The 22,462-nt window shown below is 32.2% G+C and overlaps 1 protein-coding gene across 1 annotated transcript; it reads right to left on the bottom strand.

The window, feature by feature from the left end:
- Positions 1–2,182: 2,182 nt before the first annotated feature.
- LOC145694165 (general odorant-binding protein 56a-like) lies at positions 2,183–18,438 on the bottom strand. The gene is made up of 8 exons (XM_081770284.1): positions 18,352–18,438; positions 14,890–14,965; positions 12,032–12,081; positions 9,909–9,944; positions 7,855–7,972; positions 6,699–6,751; positions 5,758–5,819; positions 2,183–2,204 (listed from the first exon to the last, which is right to left on the bottom strand). The coding sequence occupies exons 1-7, from the start codon at positions 18,409–18,411 to the stop codon at positions 5,775–5,777; spliced, it is 438 nt and encodes a 145-aa protein (XP_081626410.1). The 5' UTR covers positions 18,412–18,438; the 3' UTR covers positions 2,183–2,204; positions 5,758–5,774.
- Positions 18,439–22,462: the final 4,024 nt, after the last annotated feature.

Genomic DNA, 22,462 nt, shown 5'->3' with positions numbered 1-22,462 from the left:
CGACGAATATCAGCGTACTTGCACTTTTGCACTCATTATACTTCTGTCTAACATAGAAGTATAGATAACTATGACATCTAGCGGGAAATTCAGAACTTCATTAGTGAACGGGCATCTTAGTTGATACGCAAAGCTGCTTTTATATGTCCGAACTAGAAACTATTTGTTCCAGTAAAATTTCAAAGTGAACTTCGCATATATGCAAAGCTGCGCACTAAAGGGTTAATGTAAACAAATATTTTACAACAGGTAGTAGTTATAACAGATTTTAGACGGAAACAAGAGTGAATTTTAGTTGTGAACGGTAAAGAAGTTCTCTTTCGATAATATAATTAGTTATACTTTCTTATATATATATATATATATATATATATATATATATACTTCTTATTATAGTAACGTATGAACTGAAAAAGAGAAATGTCTTAATCTTATACCGAAAACTGTTCTATATATCTCATTTTACTAGTTGGATTCAATTCAGAGTTTCTTTGTCTTCGTGAAACTCCAGTAGGTGTGGATTCATTAAAGTAATTTCATGAATTTTAAAGTTTTTGAAAGTCGAAATGTATTCTTCTTGCTGTCAAGAACACAACCTGAAATTTGTGAGCATACTACTGAAGCAATCAATCACGGATAAACGTAATTACCAAATTACTTATTACTAAGCTTCATTCATGTTTGGTATATTGAATTGCATAATGCTTCGTTTCCTGAACTGCTTATTTTGTTCATGATTTTTGAAACATTATACAGTACAAAGAAGTTCCCCCTTGCTCCTACGTAAGAACTTGTGTTGGTTGTTGGTTGCAGATAAGGGTTACAAAGACAGAAATGAATGAGTCGTAGGTCCAATCCAAACAAAGGATGGTGTATTGAGACCACTAGTTTAAACTGAAATCGGAAAATATTGTTATGAGTTCGTCGAGACTTCTTTTGTATCTACAATGATAAAGAAATACATAACTGAGTCCGATATTTACGAGAAAAATATAGTTTGTGCAATCCAAAAATATGTAATTTTGCTTAAGTGTTCGGTTATCTTGTGGTGGTGTCAAGAAGATTAAATTGATGGAGCTTTGGTGACGGGAATATTATATTTTTTGTCAAAAGTTTGGAATCGATTTGAGAACAAATGTTACAGCGTTTAGACAGTATGTGAGTGACGGCATTGTTAAAGATCTGAAACCGATTATGAAAACAATGGGCACTATAATCATATTAGCAGCTGAATGTGAAAGGCAATTTATTGTTATGAACAACGTGTTAAAACTGTAAGAAATCAACTTAAAATGTATTCTGTAAATAACCTACTTTTCTTGAAACTAATTTGTCCACCGGTGAAACAGTTTAACCTACAAAAAATATGTAAAAGTCCTGGCTTGGAGAGGGACGCAGCAGCGCAGATGATGTCAACAGCATGAAACGGAGAAAAGGAAACATTCAATGTCCAGGATTGAAACCTTTATGGAGAGCCTTAAATCAATAAACTTTCGGGTAAGTTGTTCAAAATAAATTTTGTAGATGTTTTCTCATTATGCTTTGCATTTTATATTTTGTTGTGTCATATTTTCTTATGGATTTGTATGTCTTCTTGCCTTAATGCATATAAATGACGTGTTTTGAACTTGGAAGGATTAGAGGTTGTCAGTTGTGAGGCTATCCTTGTGGGGCCGGGCCGGGAGAGCCTGCAATACCCTTCAGTCGAGTGAGGGTCTGGAAGTTGTCCCGCGGGAAATTATTTAAAAATTGTTAATATAACGACTCGGTTTTTGAGTATTTTCGTGTATAATTTCCTATAAGACAACATAAAGAATTTCTTTTATTTTTCTCAGAAAGTTAGAGTGGGGTAAAGTCTCTCATTGCCCCTTGTAAGTACTGAAAAACTCTCCCATGGTTTTGAGCCATGGTGTAAATAATGCAGTCTTTAAGGCAACATACTCTCACTGTATTTCAGTATTTAGATAGCCGGTATGTAGAGTCAAAATCGTAATAAAAAATACCGCCTCTGCTTTTTCTTCACTTCAAACACTGCTCTTGGCATAATTAGCTTGACGAAATTTATTACAACTAAATAATATATTTCAAGGTTTCCTATTGAAAAATAAAGAATTGGTTGAAGATTTTTATTTGCTTTAAAACTTGTACATACAAATTTCAAATAAAATAATCATCTTAAAGGGTGCTTCTGTAGTGTTTGCCATCTGCAAAGTTAAAAGTACTGTTGTGAGGTTAACTTAAAATATCATGAACAATTACACAAATGACAGCTTTCCACTTTATGACTGCACTTAAGACATACAAAAAATATAAAAACTAAATAAAATATTAAAAATACTTGATATTTTCGATACATGCACACAACCACAACATATACAAATAATGCGTAACAAGAAAACAAATTGTAAGAAATAAAATTAAAGAGTAACGAATTTAATATAAAATGTGTTATTTCATCTGGAGAAGACAATTCAGGTCAATATGAAGGTATTTCGGTACCACTTTAGTACAGTATGTTTGATTATATGGGTGTTGCTACTTCGCTTGGACCTGAATTATCTTACAGGGAATATGATATATCTATACACCTTTTACTTGTAGTATATGAAATTCATTATTTAAAGATTATTAGAAACGCTCTAAAAGTTCATATGATAAATTAAGCTATCATTGGGTATTCAGTAACCTCAAGACTTGCGTACACCCTTCCACAACTTGAATTTTATGCAAGTCGATTTTGTAAATTGCTTAACTGTAACTTTGAGAGAAACTATATTATTTATTATGATTATTGGATATATATATATATATATATATATATATATATATATATATATAGTGTTTTATTTCTGGCGGTGCAAAAAGTATGGCGTACTGGTACCTTTTTAATGAGAATATTTCTTCTTCTGTCTTAAAAAGAGATTGACGAAAAACTTCAAAAATACCAATACTAAATATATGGTTTCAATGAATATAGAGTTTTTATTGTTTTCATTTTCCTTGTATTCTTTCTAGAGAAGAGTTGAGGATCTTTGTTCCTCTTGAAGTCACTTAATTGTATTCAGGGACTAGAAATATTTGGGCCCTTCTGTCTCTCGCTCGCTAGCACGTCCTTGCGCCTCCTTTTTCTCATTAATTTTTCGCACGGTAATATAAACCATAATGGCTTTGAACCGATCAGATTTTTTGATTCTGAAAAGACTGACCTCCCACAACGAAATAATTCCAACAAATTTTTCTGTCGCTGAAGTTCGATTAAATTGAAAGCCAATACAAAATTTCTGTTGACACTCCACCTCTGTAATTTCTCCTCAGAGGAGCCTTTCCTCACTTCCCATTTTAATGTATACAATTAATTGTTTTTATTCATTATCAGGAAGAGGATTAAGTAAAAACATTCCCTAGATTTTTTTTTGCAAAGTTTATCCATTAATTTAGTAGAGGTTTGTAGAACAATTTGAGTTGGTTTTGGGTTTAACATTCTGTTCAGCAGCGAGGATATATGAGACGTGGACCTACTGATTAACGTGGAATCCGAACCACATGAGCTCTCGCCAGGAATCCAACGCGGGTCTTCCACGCCAAAGGCGCGTACGCTAACCGCTTAGACACGGAGGAGCTCTCTAGAACATTTTATTAGCATGATTAGTATTCTGAAGAATCATAGCCTGAAAGATATGCAACTTTTTAACCATTATGATTTTGAGGTCCAGCGTACCGGCACCTTTATTTTAGAAATAAAACGCTGTGTTTATATATATATATATATATATATATATATATATATATATATATATATATATATATATATATATATATAGAGAGAGAGAGAGAGAGAGAGAGAGAGAGAGAGAGAGTTTTATACAGAAATGGGCCGCGGTGGCTCAGTGGTATAGCGTTCACCTCTGGTGCATGGGATCCCTGGTGCGATCCCAGCTCGCGTAAAGTGAACTTTGTGGTGGACAAACACCGTGTGCGTGAGTTTCCTCGGGATTCTTCCGTTTCCTCCCACTTTCTTCATTCCACCATTTCATTCACTTCTTATTATCACCGTCTCCTTTAGCCTAGCCGGCATATTCGTGGGACGTAAAACTCAAAGATTGCATTTCATTTTTTATACAGAAAAAAATTACATATATCCTTCTATGTCCTTGATTACTGTGTAATGGATGTCAAAGACGTAAAAGTCTGAAACACATTCATGTGTGCTAGGAGTAGTAATTTCCAGATTTATTACATTACTGCAAATTTATATAAATTTTGGATTTCTAAGTTAGTCGAGTAATGTAATATTGTGTCTTATTGTCAGCACCCACTTTAGTCTGATTTACTTCTAAATAATATTTGGAGAAATCTAGAAGTGGTTCGTGCTCTCCACACTTCAGGTAAAAGTGCAATTAATGCAAACTAGATGCCAGATAACAATAATATGAATTTTCTATTTCTATTTTAAACATTCAAACTTTTAAATTTATATTTTTCATCTTTTCTCTTTTGGGTAGAAGGAGATTTGAGGTGGCAAAGAAGAAGCAAAACGACGAAAAGGTAAGATAATTGAATTAATATTCTATTTTCTTCAAAACGAAAGAGATATTGATTAATAATATACCCATATGTCTTGAGTGACCTTCGGACATCTCAAGAACTTCTGTTCTGTTTTGTAGTGACCAGATAGTTTTTTTTCTGAAGCGCTTGCTAGCCAAAGTAAACTGCTTTGGGCTAGTTTCTGTGTAATTTAGCTTCTCTCCCGAGGTACCTGTTGGCAACACTTTTGTAGTGGACGGACTGCTTTCAAGAACCGTTGTTGACAGTAGGTTTATCCACCAATAAACGATGTTGTTAAAAACATGAAAAAGCAATAGATTTTTTATGGTTACCAAGTGTGTGTGTTATATGCGTTCTGTAGAGAAACAAAACACCACATTCTAAAAGTAGTACGCGTCGATCTCCCGATTTAGATGGAACAATCAGTACATGCTTTCCGGTCCCAGAACAGAACATATGGACGTGTATAGATTTGAGTAATCTTCGTATTATCTGCAGTTAGACAATGCTTCAACACTATACATTGTTTGACATTAAACTTGTTTTCATGTTTCCTATTATTTAAAACTCATTTATAAAATATTTGAATAAATAGAGATACAAACATGTGAAATTTCTCGTTTGCATAAAGTTATAGCTATTCATATATTTTTAATTAATTTCGCACAGTTTTCACAAAGAAGATTATCTTTTTTCAGATTTCTTTGAATAAAACTAGATTAATTAATAGAAACGACTTTAGGAAAGGGGCAAACTTCACAAGTCACAGTTACAGTGTGCCTAAAGGTGAGTTCGTCATAGGAAATGAAGATTATTTCAATTCAAATAGTTCCATCTTCCATCAACCAGAAATCCCCTTTCCTTGGCTGAAGTTCTACTACTACACCTATATGTCCATCCATCTTCGTTTTTCAATTACGTAAGTAGGTACCCTTCTTATTGAATGATCATATATTTTACCACAATAGAACTTGCACTGACTTACGTCTTAACTATATTAGTGTATGAATTAAAATACACTGCAGAAGTGAATATTATGCCGTATTCGATCTCTGGTATCGTATTGTCATTGTTTCAAAACATTTGTACGCACGTACGTATGTTTCTTTCTTAAATAAGTCTCTTAAAACTATTGTTTCTTTCTTTTTCCTTATGTTGATAAATTAAATATTAATCCTGATTTATCGATTTACATATACTTAATCAGCGTACCTGTTCAATCTAGCTGTCTATTTTCTCATAGTGTTTGTATTCTGTCCCATTGGAAATCCAGCCTATAAGAAAAAAAATATTTATTTTTCGTAATGGATACAATGCTAAATATATTTACACATATCAAGGCACTGATTTGTACTAAACTTTTATAGTTAATGCAAGTAAGTACAGCATATCTAACTACTAATCTTAAGTATTAAATTTTCATTCCACAAAATAATCAATAAAACAAAGTATACTACATTGAAAAAACTATACATAGCGTATAGTGACTTCTCTTAGCTACTTAAGAAAAAGTAATTACTTTCTGTACACTCTCCCGTCATTTCAATAGTACGTTGAAATGTTTACATTAAAGATTATTACCAACTACAAAATAATAAATAGAGCTTAATGATATTTTGCTGTTAAGAAACAAATAAATTAAATTCATGGGCAAACAGGCTTCCATCACACGAATGTTAAATTTCGTACATCCTAAGCGCTGGCAATAAGATTGATATTAAGTTCATATAATAATAACAGTAATTTATCGTTTTAATAATTAGGGTTATTTTAATGTCAACAATTTAAAGAGGTTACTATCTCATCAATTTTGTCACAGTGGCATGGAAATCTATTTTGTTCCATAATATGAATAGAATAATTTTCCAGAATAATTCATATTCGTGTAGATTAGTAGAATACATTACGAAGAACTGTGCAGTAATTTAAATATTTAAATTGGGAGAAAATGTAAAATACTCCTTGAACAAGAGGGTAGCGTCGAAGTACAATAATACTAAAAAATTTGATCCTCTGATACCAATACTTGTTGACATCTTAAAATTTCACAGTAACCCTAAGTATTTTAGGTTAATTTTAGTTTATTCTATCTTACAAATAGAGTAGAAGAAATTCTATAAGAACTTAATACATGAAACAAGTTTTCAGTTTACCTCCAACATTATGCAGCGTCCTAACTTGCTATAGTCGTCGCAGCTTTCACCCACTGAAATAAAATCGTTAAGTACACTTAATTGGTATCAAACAAACGTAGTCACTAGAATATCATTGGAATAATATCTTAGTGTTTTTAGAATATTATTAGAAATGCTAATTCTATTCCTAATCTTATTACCAATGGTTAACACAAATTAATCATTGAATCAATACTTCGTATTTTAATATTTAGTAAACCTATTTTTAAGACCCAATGACAAAACTTCAATGCAATGCTGTATACCTTATGTTGAGTATGTTAAAATTAGAACTTTTATTCATTCTTTAAGAACTTTAGCAGTAAACAACTGCATCTGCATTGTTATCAGTACAGAATTTTGTTTATTTTCCATTGTCTTTTCCCAATAATTTCTTCCTTCATAGTCAAAGACTAAGTTTATTCTTTCCTTTTGTGTCTATACATTCTATGCATTTCTTTTTTAAATAGTAAATGTTAATTATCTTTGTTACGTCATCATCATCACTATCACTTGTGTTCTATAACTATTGAGAAGTCATATACCACATACCACAAACCACCGAGAAACCTCCATGCGCTACGGTATTCATCTAATCTCTGTCCTTACGTAGGAACTTTCTGTTTTATTACAGTCCATCAATTGTTGGCGCATTCTCCTCTTCGTTCCTTTCCTACTACTATCATTCCTAGCACACTTCTCATGATACAGTTCCTTCTCAGCTAATTCCAAAGTATTTCCTTTTCCTCTCTTTAATTACATCTAAAATTGTACTTATGTCAACTACTATTTCTAACACTTTCTCATTCGTTTTCTTTCGACTCTGCTAATACTCTCTGTTGTTCTCCACATCTACATTTCAAAATGTCATCCGTCTTTCTTATCACTTTTAGTTTAATTGTTCATGAATGTTAATTCTATAAATGTAAAATATTATATCCAAAGTATATATTTTCCGCTACATAATGTAGGATCTTATATAAATGGAAACCATTCTCGAAACGCTGAAACTACATCAAGAAACATATTATACTATTTCGGATAGCTTTTGCCCTGATAACTGTTAGCAGAGGAGCAAACAAACACCTTAATTAATTAATATATTTCAATTATTATTCTTATCAAATGTACTTACCTTCAATACTTTGGCAATTTTCTTTAACGTTTTTCCAATTTTCATTAATCTCTGGATTTTCCAATTTACTTCCTAGTTTCTCTTCTATCGATTCCACATCGAGTTTTCCATCCTTAACCTAGATAAGTAGAAAATAATTTATTAATTTAATAACTAAATTAAACTTAATCGTTATCATTCTACAAAAATTTAATACCACTAACGAAATTTTCAACCCACAAGATATATCAACACAATATAGAAATATAGTTAAATACGTTGGACTTCTTCACATTTTGGGCATCGAAGTATATGTAGTCCTTAGTTTATATAAGTCTTACTTTAAAAATATATTGTCTTTATATTATTCTTTACGACAGACATGGCTATAATAATCATATATGTAAGAAATTGTTAAGTCTTGCAATATCCTGGTATCCAACATATCCGTATGTTTAAAAAGTGTAACGAAAACAGGTTATCATTCAAAGTACAGCCCCTCATTTTGGACTGTTTGCACCTACTTTCCTACGAGTTTCTCAACTCCACATTGATATCACATCTTGTAATTAGACGCAAAGAAATCAGTCACTGCTTTTTCTATCTCATGCTAGTTGAAAACAAATCTTAATTTCACAAAATGCAGCACGGATCGAAACAGATAGTAGTCCGAAGGAGAAGATCAAGACTATAGGTTGCCTGTAGCATCACTTCGAAGTAATTATTTTTCTATTTTTTATTTATTTATATTTTAGAGCTCTTCGAGTTGAGTGTAGTTTTGCATCATCGTCTTGAAGCAGGGCGCACTTTCTCTTCGCTAATGCAGGATATTTTTGCGTAGTACAGCTTACATCCGCTCCAATTGTTCGGAATAAGGGTAGGTATTGATGCTATGACCTTCAGAAACGAACTTAAAGTTAACTACCCCTTTGTAGTTTTATCACACACATATCATACTCGAAACAGCCTGTTTGACGACTGGTTCTGGAAATTGACCTTTTGTTATTCACTGTTTTTTCACATTCGGATTTCTTTACAACATCCACTTTTGGTCGAATGTGAAAATCCGTTTCAGGAAACACACATCACAGGTTTCTTCAGCAGTTGTACGTAAACGCCGACTCTCCTCTGGGCCTGAGTTAGGATTAACTGATATGGCACCATGTGACAGCTCCTCATGCTTTTCCCAAGTTCATGAAGGTGATATACTACATTGGATTGGGACATGGTGAGTTAGTTTGGCAATTGGCTTGTGCTCGCGGGTGTTCTCCTTAATGGTATGTTGTATTACATCGAAATCTGTTACTGTATTGGAACCAGACGTTGGCTAAACATCGAAAGTTTTACAATCTGCACGAAATTTCTGGAACAAACTAGTTGCTATCTGTAGCTCACTGCATCTTCCCCTTTCGCCTGGGAAATATCTTGAGTTGCTTCTGCAACATTATGCGTGAATTCGGTCTTATTCAGTAACAGTTCATGTATCAGACGTTGTTGAGCACTCATCGTCACTGCCACTGAAAGCTGACTGAAGATAATGACGGAGTGGCGATCTTCGTGTTATATAGTCGTGTTGAGCCAGTTTAACCTTGTACTTAGTTGATCACGGTGTGTTTATGCACTTCCTGTTTGGATTGTGGAAATATGACTCATCTTTGTGTTTGGTATTGATCATTGAAAATGTTTTCAACATATACTCGAAGTTACTTTTATCACAGTTTTGATCTTCCTAATTATTTTGAGAACTAGTAAAACAGACAGTGAACAATTTAAATTTTAAAACTAACGAGAAATGTGATTGAAAGTTAAAAATAAGTAAATCTAAAGAAAACGTTTAATATAAACTGCACTACAGCCCAAATTGATTGATTTTTCTGCATCCATCAAAGTAACTGTTTCTTAATCTGAAAATATATGTTCAAAATATTTACTTTTCTACTTAATCTACTGAGAAAGCTTGGATAATTGTTAGAAAATACCTTATTCTTTTTAAAGTTACCCTTAAAATGTATATATTAATTATCTACCATAAGATAAAATTTATGCAAAAGGTCTTTAAAATACTAAGTTCTTACCATTTCGCTCTTCTGCAACATACACTTCTGCAAACACTATAATAAAATAAAGAAATAATATTTATTTGATCTTTTATATAAAAGTATAATGTTAATAAAATAACAAAGTTCAATGTTTTACGCCGACATTTTTTATTTAGTAGAATTTTATATTGGTAATTCATTTTCCTAATATTCAGTTATTCATTTAATTACCATTAAACATTCATACAAGGAAGGGGACACATTTCTCCCCTACTTATCACGATCAAATTTGGTCGGTAAGTAAACCTTAATCGCAAAACACTATAATCCGTTGAAATATTTTTGCAACTTTTTTGGGGGGGGATCGAACTTAAGGATTTTTTTAAAATTTTTGGTATTTTGATTTTCGTACCCTTGTAGGGAGATAAGGAATAGTTTCTATATATCGGTAGATAGTACTCAGTAATTATTTTAATTTGATACTTCATATGACTCTGTAGTACTCATGATATAGACGACGAAAGGTCTCAAATTTGGAAACTTCATTATATATCTCGTGTCTTGGGTTTATGTACTCAAAATCGCAAATGCAGTTAAGTGCTATTCTAATAACCTACAGACGATTTTTATTACTAGAGTCAATGGTTCTTAAAATACAGATTTTTTAAAAGGAATATAGGATGTTGATTTTATAAATGCTCTAACTACTGACACTCTCGACCAATATATATGAACTAGTAGTGCAAACTTGATGACACATGCCACATACAATGGTAAAACTTTTATTTCAATTTAAACAATCAACTTCTAAATTTAAATTTTTCATCTTTTCCGTTTTGGCTTGAGGCAGTAGTAAAGAAAGGAGTTTTAAAGTGCCAACGGAGAAGGAAACGGTAAGATAGGAATTGATTTAATATTTTATTTCTTACAAAGTAAAGAAATATTGCTTAACCCTTATCCGGGCAACCGGGGCCTCCCAGGCCCAGTAGCTTCATTTCTCTAAAATTTCTCAATAACCATACATATTTCGAAGACATAAAATACTGAATTCTTCTATCTTTCGTCGAAGTTAAAATCATGAACATATCGATTTGGTAAAGCTAATGTTGTTTTTTTAATTTGAAAATCTTTTCCTGACGTAACTGGGCAACCGGGGCCTAGGAGGCCCCGTATAACGTTAGTGAAATTCCTGTCAAATATTAGATCAAATTGTCACATAATTATATATTAGCAAAAGACGTCGTATGTTATATGATGTATCTAACTACACAAAACGTTGAGCTGAGTAGAATTCACTAGTTAGGGCATGACAACATAATATCCTATTATACATTTGAAAATCTGTATTCTAAGAACCGTTGACTCCAGAGTCACTAAAAGTCATCTGTAGGTAGATAATTGCAATAGCTCTTTATGCATTTGCGATTTTCAATATACAAACCCGAGACCAGAGATATATAGTTTCCAAATTTGAGACGTTTCGTTGTTTTACGCCTATATTGTAAGAGCTAAAGGACCATATGAGGTATCAAATTAAAGTACTTACTGAGTACTATCCACTGATATATAAAAATGGCCTCTTATCTCCATGTAAGGATACAAAAAGCAAAATGTCTAAATTTTGAAAAATCTTGTAACTCCGACTCAAGGCAAAAGTTGCAAAATATTTAACGCAATATAATGTTTGAAGTTAAGACTTATGTACCCACCGAGTTTGATTGCGATAGACCTGGGACAACTTGTCCCCTCTCTTGTTAGTGAAAAGATGTTTATTTATTTTGTTTATTTATTTTATTTTTTTAATGATGTTTATAATATTTCTGAAATTCCAAGTAGCAAATTCTACTTTTCCGTTTGATTAAACTGATAAGAATATCATTTTAAAGTGTCATGATATTTCGATTTTTTTTAAAAAAAACTTTATTAAATACTTACGATAGTAGCTACATACAATTCCACCTCAATGTGTTTGAATTACACAATTCCATATCAACATATTTCAAATACTGAAAATCATCAAAAGTCTCACTTATTAACGATTTAAGTTACATTTGTAAATATGTGAAATAATTTAATTGATTTCTCCTTTGCAACCAGATTTTCTCAATTCTTGTTCTCTGAGAACCACAACACTCATAAATAACAAATTATTTTATTACCTTCAATTTTTCACATTCTTCTCCAGTTTCGAAGTACTGCTTCACCATTTCTGCAAATTTATAAAAGATTTTCAATACTAACTAATAAGAATCTAAAGGCTTTGTAAAGTTTTACAAATTTAAAATCAAAACTGCTCACTTGTAAGACATTCTACATGAAAACTAATAACTTAATCGTAAAGTTTAACTCATTATAAAGCAACTTGATGCCCAAATATTGTGCCATCTGTCCCTAACGGAATTATCTGAAACACTAAAAACTAACGTTATTGAAAAGCTATCAAGTTAGTGCATACAAAATATTAGAGACACGCACAAATTCAATTCTTAATCACAAACACAAATTCCTAGCAAAATGACGATTCAAGTAAGTTTTATTTAAATAAAACATTGGATGCTTCTTCTGAATGTACGTAGAAAGTTAGTGTTTATTTTCATATGATAATAATAAGTGTACTACATTATTTATAGGCAATCTTGTTAATTGCTTCTGAAGAAGTACTTTTCTTTTAATTAGCAAATAACATAATTTGACTTGTAAAATTGTAATAGCCATAACAACTCAGCAATAAAATAAATGCAAAATTTCCGATTCCTGCTGCACGAGCATCATCAGGCAAAGTGGCAAGTGTATTGTGTGAGAAGTGTCTAAACAGAATAGTGAAGCGAACCCTTCGAGAGCAATGTTATATATTTTTTCTCACCCCGCTATGCGATCCAATGATATTTTAGCTTTACTCATTGTCTATACATAAAAATTAGCTTTAAAATATGAAGTTTATCAAATATATAATTTGACAGTGTATCTATCCAACTTAAGATTCTCGACCATGCCTCATATAGTTCCACAGAACACTTATCTTCAAAATATCAAACCGAAGTTTGTAAGAAAATAAAAGTGAACAGTAGTAGATTAGAATTAAATGTTAAAACATGGATCAAGTCATTGCAAGATGATGCTAACGAGTATAATATAAGATGGTTATCTGCATATTATATCACATGGACTCTTCCTCAAGAACTAGAATTGTTTTATTATGGTTATTAGTCAAACATTTGCGATTATCTGTTGTTATTAGTAACAGCACATAGTCACTTTTTACTATGCTTTAACTTTAAATCCAAGCGATTAATCATAGCCGATAGTCGGCTATTTTCACACACATTTTGGTGAAGATCGACGAATCCATAACAATGTTTAGCACTGATATAGTCAGTTTAAACAAAACTTTTTGTGTAAATAAAAAAATAACTATCCGAAAATCGGAAGTATCGAAAGAGACTGTCCATGGATTTGTGCAGATATTCACAAGATTACGCATAATCACAGAGCGATTTGCAACCAAGGTCAAACGACTTTAGTTCGTACGATTATTTTTATAAAAAATATTTTCGATACCATAGCCATAACATATGCCTGAATTGTAATGTCTCTAGTTATGCCATAAAATAACATATATATAGTGGTGATACACTGCTCCATGTATGATGACTTAAGCTATCGTCTGAACATATTTCGCACGATACGTTGCTGTTGCATTGAATGTTTGTAACTTCTTTAGCATTCATAAGCTTCAAAAGTTTTCCTTTTTTTTGTCATAAAATAGACAACATCCTTGCGATGTAAATTTACTCTGTTCAGTTGTAATTGTTTATATGTAATAATGCCCTCGTCCTTCTTCTTTAAGAATTATTTGAAAAATGATGTCATAAGATACTAGTAATAATAAGTTCATTAATATAATAATACGTCCATTGATGATAATATCTTAACATACACTAAGCGTTAACTTTGAGCCCGAAGATGAAAAGGAATTATATTTTATATTTGTTTGTTGTTACGACTCATGTACTTCTCACATATTAGTGAGCTATTATTATTTTAAATTATAACACCATACGTTACCAAGATCACCTAGCATTACTCCGTACGATTATTATTATTATTATTATTATTATTACTGATAGTGTATGCAAACGATGTTGTATTTCTGTTACAACTGCCATAACAGATATAAAATTTATGATTTTACACTAAACAGAATAAGTAATTTAGATTATATGGTGAACGATTTCGAATTTTGAATTGACTGAATACTCAGTTGAATCTGTCTAGATTAGTTTTATAAACATATTAATTGAAATGACGTTATTCAATTTGAATATATGAAGTCGCAATGCTGTGTTTAATTGGCGTTTCATTAGAACACATCAATTCATTCATTACTATGCTAAGTTTCACAATTAGGATTGTACACAATACGATACGAGAAAGGATTTTCGTGATAGTGTTCAAGCTGAGAAACAAACAGAAAAAAATTGCGAGAAGAGACATCACTTTCATGATATATTCTCGAAATGAGACATTGTCAACTTGTGTCTCGTGCGCACCCATACTTCTCATTAATAGATTTAGTGCATTAATAAATTTAGTAGATTAATTTTCCACTTACGTTAAAAGCAAATATTTTCTTTATTTTGTGCATTGTTAAATCATTGCAGACTATAACTTGCTTCAAATCTCAAATTTAGTTTTACCTATTTTATGTGTTGGCACATATGTTGACGAAGAAAGAACCCACCAGCATCTAAATGTCTCAAATGCACTTAGACAGAGCAAAAATCTATAACTATAATATGCATGGAAGTTTACACCCTCTTCGTTGGTCTAGTAACTAGCACGTACATCTTCGGTGCACGTAGTTTTGTGCTCGATATCCTGTGAGAAAGCATTAAATACATTACTGTAGTTTCGTTGTCACCGTAAACTGTAAGTTCAGGTTAACACAGACTCGGTGCTCGAGGGAAACGCTAAACTTCATGAATAAACAACTAGGTTTACAGTGAATTTCTCGTACCTTCTGTTACTCCATTTTCTTCTGCACACTTTTCCCAAAGCCCACGTAATTCGGCTAGATCGCTCATTCCTTCCGCCTGAAATAAAAAGAAAAACTGGATCATTTTACTTCAACATGATTAATGAGTAAAATACGGAATATTAAAAGAAAACTGTATTGAAATGTTTCAAATTGGATATGAAGAAAAGTATGGAAAATAAAGTGAATGAGACGTGAAAGTGAAAGTAAAATATTGAAAAATTTTAAATGTATTTCGGTGGCTAGGATTCCACATTAAGCTGCAGGTCTACGTCTCATATAGCCTCAATGCTGAAAGAAACGGTAAAATCTAATATAACAAACCAACCAAACAGCTGCCACAAAGAATATTTGTATCTTCAAATAATGTACATAAACTTTTAGATGATTTAATAATTTTCTATCTATTGTTATCTCATAAATTAAAATAGTAAAATAGTTTCCTTGCGATGCGAGGTTAAGTTCATTTTTAGTTATATATTACTCTTCAATTTGTTTGAAACAATGGCATCATACTTTTCTAAAAGCATTATTTAAGAAAATATTGCTCGAAAATACTGACAAAAATCAAAGGGTTATTTTTGACCACTTTCTTTAGTATAACGTTTAACGCATTTCTCTTGTTTAGTCAGCAAAGATATTTATAAATAGCTACCTTACCACTATATCAGTAATTGGGCAAGTGCATATTAATATGGTAATCAATATTTAAGAACTATGTTTACTAAAATTACGTGTTTCAATCTATATATTAAGATTTTATATTTATTTGATAACATCTCTATTTTATGTTAAATGATACAATCAATATCGGAAATTTCCTCCTAAATAGCTAAAAATATGCAAATCTAATATTTTATAGATAATGTTAACAAAGATAGGTATTTAAGCTCATCTATAACAAGACAACTGCTCCAATTACAATTATTAGAAAATAAATATTTCTTACTATTCAAATATCAAAAGTTTCAAGATAGAACACAAAACATAATGAAATTGTATTTAAAGCAGTTGAATTCAAGTAGAAACAGACTATAAAAGTACTAATGTTAATCTCAGTGACATAAAAACAAATTAATGTTCTTCGCAAACTTGTGCCCCCTTCTGTACGTAGAAAATATCATTCTAACTTTCAGGTGCATTAAATTAAAATATGTTCTATTTTAGTTGAGTAATACAACATATTCGAATTTTATTGATAAAAATTAACATCCTAATTAAAAGTATTTTGCCTAAAAATAGAAGATTTTTTTTACTTCTCTGACTTCTCAGTGTTAATTTCTGCATTTCTTCATTATTTCTCGAAATTACTTGTTATATGCTTTACGCTTTACAATACTTGAAATATTCATTCAAAATACAGATTTATACTTAATTTAAAATATTATACTAATAATGATAGAAATTACAAGTGAATTAATATAATAATTTACGAAGGTTTTTAAACTGCTCTGAAGGATGTTTTTTTTCTATCTCCTGTAATACTTCGAAACTGGAATAGTGTTTCAGAAACCAGCAATACATAAGAAATTCTTTAAAGAGAGAGAAATTTTAACTTTTCATCTTCAAACCAAATGAGTATTATACATTTGTAATTTAGTAAATTACATTTAAATTCAATTAGGCCATGATTAGGATATTCACTAAACTTCTAAGAAATTCAATACATTTAGTTTTATTCTATATTTTAGTTTAAAAATAACTACTTCTCCGGCAATCTTATTTGCGCTATATGCAGTATTATATAGTTATCCATGTCTATTCGAGAACCCCCGGTCTTGGTCTAGTGGCTAGCTAGCACGTTTGACTTCGGTGCGCCTGGTCTCGGGTTCGTTTCTGCTGTGAGTACAGTTGAGCGACCAAAGTGGTTCTGATTCCAATGTAATCAGTATATCCATGTCTCTTATAGCCTAGCAGGCATAACCTTAACACCTTCAGTGTGGGTGGCGAGTTAACTCGTGTCTTCAAAACGCACCTGCTGTGCGGATGGCGTATATATACGCTTTCATTTTGCTTTGGCTATTTTGTATTGCGTCTGGCGAATATACTTGCCCATAATATGAATAATGTTATTCCCAACAATATTTAGCGAGTTTGCGCTCACCTCAAGAGATCACAAGAACCCCAAGAGATCACACAGAAAAATTTGGCTTGATCTGTTGAGGCATTCCAAAATTTTGTGTAACCTAACCATAGAATGATGATGATCATCATGATGATAACCATAAATACGACAATGACAAGTTATAGTAGCTAATTAGAAGCAAAAAAGATCATAATGCCGAAAATTTCATTGTGATTGCTTGAGAGGTTCAAAAGTTATTAAAAGGTAACAAATTCCAATTCTCAAAAAAAAAACCTACACTATTTACAGCGGTTCGCATCTGAAAATTACGCACTGAAGGGGTTAAAATATTAAACTAAATCAAACCAGAAAGGAACAACTTTGGCCTATGTGTATATATAAAGCGATAGAAATGCTGAGATTTACAATTTACATCCATCAGAAAGGCAATCAATTTTCAGATAGAAGCACCAATACGTAATGATTCTAAATTTGCTTCTACCTGCCCCACAACACATCGGTTTATTGCGAAACAGTTTACATTACAGCAATGGATATATTGGATTCCAACTCACTGGAGATATCAGTGTGAAAAACATGGAAGACTTTCAGCCTCACTGATGATTCGCTCCCTCGTCTCATTTTCCCGTAACTACAACACAACGATATATTTTCAAATAGTTGAAGTACATTAAAGGAGCAACCACTATGGCAATAAACACAAGAAGTATACCAATGCTGGTTCGCTTTGATAAGTCACAGATCAGCTGAGAACTTCTATTGATCATTTCGCGTCTACAATAGAGCCTTCCATAAAATATTTGCGATAAGAAGGTACATTTGTGTGAACAGTGAAATTCGTGTTATTCATTGTGGAAAAAAGTTCACCATAGATAGAAACAAAATTTTTTAACACTATTTGCGTAAGATCGTTGTGCTTTCAGTGGCGTCGTTTAAACCATTTTTTCCTATTCCTAAATACGATATATTCATAGAAGATAGATATGCGTTGTTGATGGAGATAGAGTGCACTTCGTATGAAGTTTTTAATAGGGCGAATCTAAGAAGTTATCATTAATAGTTATTTGTTTGTGTTAAGTTTAATGTTCCTTTTCCGAAGTCAGATTATTATGAAATTGGGATTTAAATTTTAAAAAATAACATGGCTTCCGAACTATGTACCTCAACGTGGTACTTTCGCACAGAAAACCATTAGTTTTTGTCATCGACATTATCGACCTCTTTCACTGGCATGTTGAGTAGTGCCCAAAGTAAAAAAATGTAAACTCCCTTCAAATATCTTCCATATATTAAGCATTTAAAACTACTTCAAATTAAATTGATTTTTAAAATAGAATACTTATAAAATAGATACTTACTAATATTGTGCCTGTGACAAACATAATTCCAGCGAGAACCGCTACTACTTTGAAAGCCATGATGTTTATGAATAATACACTTGTCGTTCCGAAACAACTGACAACTACGCAGATAGAGTCTGTCCTTATATATAAGTCAATATACAGTACAAAACGACAACAAATTTAGAACATTTTGCATCGGAAATTATCCATTTCCGTCGTATGAAAGCACGTTAATTGTAATTGAGTCGTTTCTGTCAAGTGACGGGCTGTGTTCTGTGATCCTAGAAACGATAATCAAACCCAGGCAATTACGTATGTGACCTACGTCCGTATTGATCTGAATATTTAAGCGAAAGATTATGCGCAAGGACAACGGAAGAATGTCTAATATTATAACATTTGACAGATTTGTTAGTTATTTGCTTCCTATCGTGATCAAATTTTATATTTTACCACACCAGATAAAGAGTTACTGCACTAGGTCCTTATATAACGTTTATTTTGACTACGTTTTCTATATAGATGGTAGTAGGTACTTTTTCAGTTTGCCTAATCAAGTTAGATCATTTATAAACTAAATTAGGAGTGATGTACAGTTACACTAATCAACTATACGGCCTATGGAACCAGGAGATTCAATATGGTATTCACAAAAGCTCTGCACTGACTTCTGTCGTGAGACAGTTGGATCTAATTTCTACTTGGTATTCCTATTTCTGCAAGTTCCATTTTAATACTTTCCTCCCATTTGGACCTAAATCTTTCTAATGGTCTTTTTCTCCTTGGGTTTTTAGTGGAAGTTTTGAAGGTGCTTCTACTTTGTTCCATTCTGACTACACGACTTGCTCAGCTGAGTCTCCTAGATTTAATGTCTCTAAGAATGTTAAGTAAATTCTATAAATTAAGCAGTTCCTCGTTAAGAAGTTTCCGCCATTCCCCATCCCCGTCCCTTTTGAGTTCGAATATTCTCCTTAAGATTTTATTTTTAAATACTTTCAGGTTGCATTGTCCTCTTAAAGTAAGCCCCCATATCCCATAACCATACTGTAGAAAAGACATAATTATCGTTTTATATATTTTAAGTTTCAAATTCACCGACAGAATTTGCGAATTCAGATTTTGGGCTTAATAATAACACTCATTCCCTGTTTTCAGTCGACTTTTAATTTCCTAGTGGATATGGTTTTCGTCTGTTAATGTTGATTCTAGATACTTGAAAGTATTCACTTTTTCGAAAGTATTATTTTATATTCTAACGTATTCAAAATTTGCTGTATTACGGTCACGACATTATGTTTAGCTTTTCTGCATTTACTTCTAAATGCATGTCTCTACAGAGGTTGTGTAAAAAGACCTCTGCATTTCTATCTATTGTTCTCCTATCATCCTCTATCAGAATTACATCATCAGCATAAGCTATAACCTAGTAAGTGCTATTCAGCTCTGGTTCTGTTTCATATTTTTTATTTTCCTTATAACGTATTCCAGAACAAAATTGATTAATAATAGCGACAACGCATCTCCTCGTTTAAGGCCATTCTCGGCGTGAAAATGTATCCTGTTTTTGTTGTGTATGTGAGTGTGTGTCTGTGTGTGTGTGTGTGTGTGTGTGTGTGTGTGTGTGTGTGTGTGCTTATTATGTTCTGTTTGAAGGGTATTGATAATAATAATAATAATGTGTAATAATTTATATAATTTGGGCCCCCATTTTAACATCTGTTAAGAATATCCCTACAAACGCGAGAAACGAAATTTCATTTAAAATAAAAATTAATATTTGTTTTAATTTGGCAACGGCAATTTGACTTATCATATACCTGTTAAAATCAAAAACCTGATTTATCAGAAATTAAATTTTTCTGTTAAACTTAGCAAAAATGCACTACTGGCTTTGGTCTTTCGGAAATCAAGCACTACTGGCTTCCATTTGCAATCTCTCTCATCTATTTTAATCTTAACTTCAGATGTTTCTCAAATCAGGAGCTCACACATCTGTTTCCATGGTAGCGTTATATTAAAATAAATAGAAATGAGCACATATACAAGACCATGAATATGAATTTTGAAATCATTTGTCCCAATTAAAGATATCGAATATTTAGAATAGAACAATACATGATATAAATTTACGTAATTAAGAATGTTCCTAAATATATACATTTCAATGGATAACAAACTGGATTACTGGATTTACTACGCCCACATATAAACTAGTCAAATTACAACACGACTAACTATGTGACGTAAACAAAAACTTGGGAAAAAATGAATAATATAATTAATATACGAAATTTGCAAAACAATTTACGTTAATATCATTATAAAAATTACTGTAAGAAACATTTTAAAAATGGGATTCTGACAGAACCTTGCAGACGAGTAATTTCCCACTTGAACTTACTTTGCGATTCATTTAAACATATCTTTCTTAATCTAACTAGTTTTTTTTCCGTATTTCGAACTCGGTAAGAATATTGTACAATATTTCTTAACATAGTCTTAGAACTTTCTGAAATCAATAAATAGTTGATATACCAGAATATGGTATTCCCATTTATTTTCAAGTTTTTGTCGAACCATAAATGTCGAGTCGATAGTTGATCTATTTCGCCTAAACCCTCATTGATAATCTACAATAATATCATCTGCATATAAGGTCAATCTTGCTAATAGAATCTTTGAGAGGATTTCACAGAAAAACAGGTCTCGCTCTCGATAATTATTATAATAAGTTTTATCGCATCTCTTGTGAATTGGAAAAGTAATTGGCTCTTTCCACTCATTTGGCAATTCCTCCTTGATCCAGATGAAGAGATGAGTTTGGGTGTATCTCATCCAGTTAAAATTAACTCACTTGAAATTTCCTCTACACTCGAAGATATGTGTTTCTTTAAATTCTATGTCAGTGTTTTTCAACAGGTGGGCCGCAGCATATGTGGTTTAAGCTAACTTCATTAATAAACCATGAGTACGTAATAATGCAGAAAACAAACACTGCGTTTTTCCTGGATCATTTGACCGCTGTTTATGTCCAGTGAATTGCTGTTATTCGGGACATTATGAACATATTTCGTACGGTATCCTTTTCATCAATAACGTAGCTAGAGTTCTGATTTTGGGGGGACATATTTGGAAGTGGAATTGGTTTGGATCTCAAATATGGTGATTTTGCAAATTGATATATTAGTGGAGTACCTTACGTCATCCCGTGTGCTCCTTCTTGAAGAAAGCAACATACCTAGATTTTCAGTTTCTATGAAGTCTAAGGATAACCAATTCACTTGATGCTACCCTGGGGATCGCGGTCTGAACCACGTTATGTCGTCATCAAAATGGCGGACTCCAAAAACATGATTCGTTTCGCAGAAATTGTCATAAAATGAAACCTATTTGGGGTAGAGAGTTGCGAAAAACTGTTTTGAAATCGCAATAACCTGCCTAATTTAATATTAATATAATAATAATTTTTGTTTTTGTTGTATTTATGAATTTCACACATTAAAACTTGTTTTTCTCTTTTCATTGCAGTTATAAAGTGGACTAAAATTAGTATTTCCAAATAGAAGTGAAATTTCTTAAACTGGAGGGAGCTGCAAAACTGGTGTTACCGTCGAGTTAAAAAAATACGGCAATGTACAGAATTTGATAGGGACTTTTGCACTGTGTGTCAAACACAAACAAGCGCACCTCTGGTGCTAACGAAATCGGATTCAAGTTAAGAAAATCTCTACAACTGCATCTCCCAAAAAGCAGAATGAAATGACAGACAGTTTATTAATGTAAAAAAGTTACTGGGTGATGTTACTGATGAGGATTTTAAATCGAATAATGCCCAATAACATCGAACATGCTACCTGAATACCACTCACAAAGGACACATGGAAGTATCACGCGAGAGAGCATCTGGGAATCCTCAATCTGATCCGGTAAAGAGTGAACAACAGGATGTTGGTGGATCAGCTATACCTTTCACCAGAGCCCGGACACCAACCTACAACAAAGGTAACTGCGTCTTCTGTGATCGTGTGAGGACGAAGCGTTATCCCTTACATCTAGTGGCAACAGATATTGCTGGAGAGCAGTTACTAAAGGCGGTTAAACTAACCAACGACGACAAGCTTCGAGT

The sequence above is a fragment of the Thermobia domestica genome, chromosome 9, assembly GCF_964235325.1.
Source record: "Thermobia domestica chromosome 9, izTheDome1.hap1.1, whole genome shotgun sequence".
NCBI classification, from domain to species: domain Eukaryota; kingdom Metazoa; phylum Arthropoda; class Insecta; order Zygentoma; family Lepismatidae; genus Thermobia; species Thermobia domestica.
This window is presented reverse-complemented; position numbering and strand designations above follow the sequence as displayed.